This window comes from Berghia stephanieae, chromosome 1 (genome assembly GCF_034508935.2).
Source record: "Berghia stephanieae isolate SIO BIC M18660-M18661 chromosome 1, UCSD_Bste_1.3, whole genome shotgun sequence".
Classification (NCBI taxonomy): Eukaryota; Metazoa; Mollusca; class Gastropoda; order Nudibranchia; family Aeolidiidae; genus Berghia; species Berghia stephanieae.
This window is the reverse complement of record NC_088360.1, coordinates 6,859,730-6,867,842: the sequence shown is the minus strand read 5'-3', so window position 1 is coordinate 6,867,842 and position 8,113 is coordinate 6,859,730. Positions and strand designations below refer to the sequence as shown.

The 8,113-nt window shown below is 31.6% G+C and overlaps 1 protein-coding gene across 4 annotated transcripts in view; it reads left to right on the top strand.

The window, feature by feature from the left end:
* The window catches only part of LOC144967111 (uncharacterized), a 123,504-nt gene extending 115,668 nt beyond the window's left edge, over positions 1 to 7,836 (top strand). For all 4 annotated transcript variants that reach the window (XM_078903961.1, XM_078903969.1, XM_078903953.1 and 1 more), the window contains 10 exons: positions 991 to 1,102; positions 1,676 to 1,773; positions 2,223 to 2,381; positions 2,876 to 2,981; positions 3,897 to 4,024; positions 4,849 to 4,895; positions 5,407 to 5,513; positions 6,390 to 6,475; positions 6,846 to 6,910; positions 7,580 to 7,836. In XM_078903961.1, the coding sequence (XP_078760087.1) occupies positions 991 to 1,102; positions 1,676 to 1,773; positions 2,223 to 2,381; positions 2,876 to 2,981; positions 3,897 to 4,024; positions 4,849 to 4,895; positions 5,407 to 5,513; positions 6,390 to 6,475; positions 6,846 to 6,910; positions 7,580 to 7,715 (1,044 nt within the window). In that variant the 3' untranslated portion in view covers positions 7,716 to 7,836. The remainder of the gene's footprint in view (positions 1 to 990; positions 1,103 to 1,675; positions 1,774 to 2,222; positions 2,382 to 2,875; positions 2,982 to 3,896; positions 4,025 to 4,848; positions 4,896 to 5,406; positions 5,514 to 6,389; positions 6,476 to 6,845; positions 6,911 to 7,579) is intronic.
* Positions 7,837 to 8,113: the final 277 nt, after the last annotated feature.

Genomic DNA, 8,113 nt, shown 5'->3' with positions numbered 1-8,113 from the left:
ATCATCATCATCATCATCATCATCATCATCATCATCATCATCACCATCATCACCATCATCATCATCACCACCATCATCATCATCATCATCATATCATCATCATCATCATCATCATCATCATCATCATCATCATCATCATCACATCATCATCATCATCATCATCATCATCATCATATCATCATCATCATCATCATCTCTCTCATCATCATCATCATCACATCATCATCATCATCACATCATCATCATCATCATCATCATCATCATCATCATCATCATCATCATCATCATCATCATCATCATCATCATCATCATCATCATCATCATCATCATCATCATCATCATCATCATCATCATCATCATCATCATCATCATCATCATCATCATCATCATCATCATCATCATCATCATCATCATCATCATCATCACCATCATCATCACCATCATCATCATCATCATCATCATCATCATCATCATCATCACCATCATCATCATCATAATCATCATCATCATCATCACCATCATCATCATCATCATCATCATCATCATCATCATCATCATCATCATCACCATCATCATCACCATCATCATCATCATCATCATCATCATCATCATCATCATCATCATCATCATCATCATCATCATCATCATCATCATCATCATCACCATCATCATCATCATAATCATCATCATCATCATCATCACCATCATCATCATCATCATCATCATCATCATCATCATCATCATCACCATCATCATCACCATCATCATCATCATCATCATCATCATCATCATCATCACCATCATCATCATCATCATCATCATCATCATCAATACAGGAGCCATCAACATCATCAATGTCATCATCTACAAAAACCCCACCACTAGCACAACCACTACAACTAACATAAATTTCATCACCACAGCTTTACCGCATCCAATGCCTACCACATTCATCACAACCATTACCGCATTGTTTTGTTTCCATATCAGTCTGTTATCATGCTGGTGTTCCGAGAGGAAAGGCCAATGGAGGAGGAGAGAAGGGCCTGGGAGTTTTGGCATAGTAGACAGCACAGTTACAAACAACGCATTCTGGATATAGGTAAATATGACATCGTTATTATCCTCATTGTCAGCCACTTTCATTTTATGACATAAGACTTCAATATCATAGACAAAACTACAGTTTCCACCAAACAGTTAACTGCCATACTACTCTGGAAAGATACGAATTTAAAAATCGTCCTTGAGAATTTTGTTTGTTTTTGTTGTTGTTGTTTGTTTGTTTGTTTGTTTGTTTGTTATTGTTTTTTTGTGTTTTTTTTTGTTTTGTTTTTTTTTTTGTTTGTTTGGTTGTTTTTTTTTGTTTTTTGTTGTTTTTTTTTGTTGTTTTTTTTTTGTTTTTTTTTTTTTTTTTTTTTTTTTTTTTTTTTTTTTTTTGGGGGGGGGGGTCCGAGATTAGGGTCATTTAAATCGATCGATATTTGAAGGATGAGTTTTCTGGCCAAGTTCGTAAAGTCTTTTCTTTCCAGAGTACGGCAGTTAACTGGTTAATGAAGACCATTCCTTGATTTCTTAGTCTTTATTTTTAGTCATTTTGTTTAGAATAAATGCCTAAATCAATTTCCTTTAATTTCGGTTTAACCGGTTTTATATTATTATTTTTCTCCCAAAGACACGAAGAATTGCCAGGGTGTTGGACCTCAGAACATTGAGGAGATCGCTTTCAACGCTGTTTCCGTCAAATGGAACCCACACGAGGGGCCAGTCAGGGTAAGGACCAGCTCACGACCATAGTAATTTTGATATATTTAATTTGAGAATTATACTAAACCAGGCTCCAATCCAAAGGGAAAGATCAATTTGTCACTGTTCATTTTTACAAAACGGAGCCCGGATAAACTTCGGATCCACGGGGCAACGTGGGGATACGTTTTATTCATTGAAAATAGAAAAGAACGTTTCATTATTAAAAAATCATTTTGGACTCGAAGTAAAATTGTCACGCTTTAAGGTCATGAGGTAGGAGCTGGCCATAACATGAGCATTTTACAATAATCAAGAGCAATACTAGCAGATATCAACTTATTTTCTTTCTTCTTAGTATGGCGATGGGCGCTGTCTTGTAAGACGCAGATTCAAATCCCTTTGCTTTCAATTTCATTTTTCCTGGCACTTTTTTTTTCCATACATTGTTTTAATTCATCCATTTCAACCTGCAGGTAAACATAGCTGTCCATTGCTTGAGTACAGACTTCAGCAACCAGAAAGGGGTGAAGGGGATTCCCCTCCACGTCCAGATCGACACATACGAGCATAGTCTGACAGGATGTCAAGTCGTACATCGAGGATTTTGTCAGATCAAAGCGTTTTGCGACAAGGTTGGTACTCATTCGTCTACTTATTTGCTCACGTCAATCTCTCTCTCTCTCTCTCTCTCTCTCTCTCTCTCTCTCTCTCTCTCTCTCTCTCTCTCTCTCTCTCTCTCTCTCGCTCTCTATCTATCTATCTATCTATCTACTTTCCTATCTATCTATCTATCTATCTATCTATCTATCTATCATCCTATCTATCATCATCATCTATCTCATCTCTCCATATACGTCCAAACCATTGTTCTGCACATCACCATATTTCATAACTAATCGCTTACACATTTTAAGAAAATATCTATTTTTCTTCCAGACCAACCGTCGATTCCCTAAATTACGTAATCGCATATACCACCAGAAGCATATCGAATTTAAAGCAGGAAAATGCGAACAACATGATATAACTTTTCAGTTTTTCCTTTTTATTCGTGAGTAAAGTAGACGCCTTTCTAGGCACATCATATCAAGATTGTATTGTAAATATTATTGATGATAATTTATAGGGTGCTGAGCGTAAAACAAGAGATGAAGAACGGAGGAGAGCTGCCAAAGTCAAACCTAATGACACCACCAACCCAGTCATAGCAGTACAACAACCAACCAACAAAAGTAAGTATATAATCAAGATTATTGACACAATGTAAACGATGTGATCCAAATAGCTCAGGGAAGCACCGGGTAGCTCAATTCGCATGCAAATGGACCTGATTCATATTTGCACATTAAAAAAAAAATATCTCTAATCAGTAATACTGCCAGCGTCCAACCAAAAAGGGTGACACGTAGTTTTGCTTTCCGTTTAACACTATAGAAAGCGAGATAAACCGTAGCCATCGTTACATATAGCCTGACACAAGAACCCTCTAGGACCGGCAGTTTGATGTCATTTTTAGGTTTGTGTAGCGTCCAGTGAGTTGTCGTTAGTAGAGCTCAAGGAAACAAGTTATTTCATTGGTTGAACCATTGAATACAACTCGCGATTTGTTTTCTTTTGTGGCAAAAGACTGGCATTTTGACGTCATTTTTTGGTCAGTGTCGGGCTATAACTTTACGGATAAACACGGGCTGCAGCAGGGAGAGAGGGCGTTATTTTTATTTTCAGGCCTTGGTGGCCGAATGATAATGATACGATGTTTCGTCTTGTAACAATGCTCAATTGTTGTGGTTTGTATGGCAGGCAATGATGACATTTTGTCTTTGGTTAAGTACTGATACACGTCTAATCCGACTGCTTTTGTGAATGAGAAACACAGGAGTGCTAGAACGCAGAAAATGTCGCCAATTGTATCGGATGGAATTGTAGTACCTCTATAGTAGCTTGGTGGGAAGTCTTTTTTTATTTAAAACAAAAAGTTATTTAAGCTATTTATTAATAAATGAAAAAAGTTTTAAGCCTAGATAGAAATGCTTTTTAAAAATTCCGGGTATGTTTTTTTTTTTTAAATTGATTATTTGTTGTTGTTGTTGCTATTTGTTTTGTTGTTGTTTTGTCTAATTCTTGGATTATTTTTTTAACCATCCCAGGTCGCAAGAAGACAGAAGACGTCTTTCACGAGCCATGTGACAAATCCGAGTTTTACTCCATGGCCGACATTCTCACGCCACCCGTATTTTTCAACCCTACGCAAGACAACTCGGAATATGTTCACAAAGTGAGTATAATTACCAAAAGCAGCCATCCACATTCGGGAGCATCATAGACATCTTGTTTTAGAATATACCATTGATTTGAGAGGTCAGTTTATTAAGTGAAATAAGGAAAGGTAGCTGTGTGTGTGTATATATATATATATATATATATATATATATATATATATATATATATATATATTTTATATATATATATATATATATATATATATATAAGATGGTCACATTTTAAAATGTTACGTTTGTACTACTTATTAATAAATTATTTTGTTAATTTGCTTGGGGGTTTTTTTTTCAAACCACACTACGTATCTCTCCAACTCCAACATTTAGCGTTTAAAATGTGTTTGATTACAATGAGGCTATCCGAGATAAATATCTGGAAACTATTCCAGTTGAATGATAAGAAGCACAAATATGTAGTTTGATTGTTTCTGTTGGTTTTTGTATTTGTTGTTATTATTTTGATTTTGATTTTGTTTTATTATTTGTTCTTTGTTCTGATTTTGTTATGTTGGTTTTGATGGGGGTTTTTTGGTTTTGTTTTGTTTTTTGTGGGGGGTTTTGTTGTTGTTTGTTGTTTGTTTCGTTTTTTTTTTTTTAATTTTTGTTTTTGTTTTTGTTTTGTTTTTTTTTTTTTGTTTTTTTGTTTTTTTTTTTTTTTTTTTTTTTTTTTTTTTTTTTTTTTTTTTTGGGGGGGGGGGGGGGGGGGGTTAACGACTATGAAACGATATTTGGTTATTTGGGATAGTATAAGTTTTCAAATTTTCTTTGGAAAAAACAGACAATTGATGATCATTGTTTTGTTGCCATTTTCTTCTCACAGTCCCTTGTCGTTGGGGTAGTGCCCGCCCAAGAGGATGAAATCTCTAGGTAAGAATTTAATCAAACAATACATTGCACTGGTGTCGTTTAGTTTCATACCAAAAAAATCTGAGCTGATGAAGAGTTTTGATCTGAAATGGTATTGTTGCATATTGTTTTTATAATAGGTGTGTTAGAAATATGCGCTTTTTAAAATGTTATTTTTACTACTATGGGTATTAATTTCCAGCATCAGGTAGCAGCTTTATTTAAATTCAAATTTTACAAACCGTTTTTGTTGTTTGTTTTTTCAGTTTCATCACAACTAATTTTTGTTTACTTAATAATTTTTTAAACCGATGAAAATATGGTTTTACTTCCACACGAAACTGATTTTAAAGAATTTTATCATTATTTTTGTAAAAGTTTATTTTGTAGACTTTTATCGCGAAATTATGTTTTTTTTCAAAGTACTGTATATATAATATTGTACATAAATAAGACTCATGATTCAAAAATATGATTGAAGGCTAAAATGGAGTGAATAAAAGATAGAAACTCATCATGTCTCCACTTTCAGTCTTCCAAACTGCGTTGAGCTTCCAGACAGTTGTGATGATTTGTTTTGTAGTCCAGCAAAACGACCACGACGAGATTCCAATGGAAGTCAACAGAATTTCCCTAAAGGTAACAAATACATCAATGCTTTCCCCTTTTGATGCACTTTAACCTCTGGGTTAAGTCAATATAAAATGTCTATTTTTGCGACACATATGATACTTCTCTCTTTCATTAAAAAGTGAATCTTGTTTGTAGTACACTATTTTTTCTTAATTATTTTTTTTTCTTTTGCTTTGTCTATATTTTATATATAGTTTATATTGCTTTCCCCTTTTGATGCACTTTAACCTCTGGGTTAAGTCAATATAAAATGTCTATTTTTGTGACAAATATGATACTTTTCTCTTCAATTACAAAGTGAATCTTGTTTGTACTCTTTCTATTTTTTTTTTATTTATTTTTTTTTCTTTTGATTTGCCTATATTTTATATATAGTTTTAAAAATACAACAACAAAAAACAAACAAAAATTGCAAGTGATACCTGTCGTCTCATGCGTTAAAATCGTTTTAAATAATGAATGAGAATGTCTGTGTCTCCTTCGCAGTTAAATATAAGAATATCTTGATATCGAAAAGGGAAACTATACACAAATCCCGACATTAACTAATATTTCAGAAATAATGCACATAGCTCATACCAAAAAATAAATAAATAAATACAAAAATAAACTGCTCATACAAAAGGAAAAATAATAAAATACACTATGTAGTTTTAGCTTCTTAGTCAAGTAGATGTAGATGCTTTTCTTGGTATTTTAGTATTTAAATTTAAATACCTTGTGTAATCCGTAGTATTGATAAAAAATATTTTTTACAACAAATATTCATTTTGGTTCAATATTTTTTACAGTCCACTGTTTTTTGTAGCTTTGAATTCACAAGGAGTTCGTGGACTTAGTTCTAATTCTATTAATACATTCCCAATTTTTGTACATTTTCAGTGTTACTGTATGTCAGAGAAAGACATGAGACGGCCTACACCGCCCTCATGCTTGAGGTCCCCACCCTGTATGGACTCCTGAAATCAGTAAGTTGCAAAATCCAGTAGAACACACTTATAATGACACAGTGGAAATGAATTGGTGGAAATTTCACGCATGTCTTTGACACCCTTAAATAAAAAAACTACTCATTTCTATGCCTTGCTGTCAATCTTTGACTTCTTTCAATAAAAATAGAAATTCGGAATGAAACATTGACCGACAAAAGTTGAACTTGAATAGTTTCGTGTATGGCTATCAATTTTCATTTTAACACCACCATCTAATCTTATCATAATAATACAGGAATAAAGGACTTATTCTACAAATGTCTTAAACAGAAGCACATGACAATATAGTCTGAAAAAGGATGGTATTAAACATGGCCATTAATCGTGTTTATTTTTCTTCCAACAGATAGAAGAAAAATATTCCATCCAACCATCGAAAATGAAAAACGTGTACAAGAAATCAAAGAAAGGGTAAGTTAACCAGAAGCAGAGCAAAAATAATAATTAATAATAATAATAATAATAATAATAATAATAATAATAATAATAATAATAATAATAATAATAATAATAATAATAATAATAATAATAATAATAATAATAATATGCTTTATTGATTTTAAAAAAATGGCATGCCTAAAAATGTATAAACACAAAAGTTGAGAATCTATGGCGACAATGTATATATATATATATATATATATATATATATATATATATATATATATATATATATTATATATATATATATATATATATATATATATATTATATATATATATATATATATATATTATATGCAAATGCACAAAATGTAAAAATATACAACCAAGAACCAATAGCAACACTTTATATATTAATTTGATATATTGAGATAGGTCATACCTCGGGCCTTTAGTCCGAACGAATAATGAATGAAAGAATAAATGAATTAATAAAGCAATTAATTAATAAAGTAATTGATTAATTACACTGACCCCAATCAAACCGGGCTGATTTTTTAGAAGAACATTTTTTCCTATTTGCTCATATTCCTTTGCTATGCCTCTCTGTATATGTTTATTTTTATTTTGTTGTTGTTTTGAAAATCTACCTTCTTACATAATTATTTATTTTTTATTTATCAATTTCATTCATTAGAATCCTTGTGAAACTGGATGACAACATTATTCGTCACTACTCCAACGAGTCAACCTTCATCATAGAGATAAATCAATTGAATGAGGAAAAGGATCAGGAAATCATTCTTATCGAAATCGACCCTGTCGCTGTTTGACACAAGCCTGGACTTTTATTTTCACCAACATGCGGAAATGATTAAATCTAAATATACAGAATCAATAAGTGATGAAATATAAACAGTCAGAATGTAAAGATATATAAATAATATATATATATTATATATATATATATATATATATATATATATATATATATATATATATATATCAAGGACAACTATACTCCAGTATAGTAATCCTTGATATATATATATATATATATATATATATATATATATATATATATATATATATATATATATATATATATATTAGAAGGAAAAAATAATAATATAACATTCGGTCACTTGTTTTACACACTCTTACAATATGTGATCAAACGATAGAAGCAAATTTTGAAATCCTTAAATCTGGTTTCACTTCGTTATGAAGC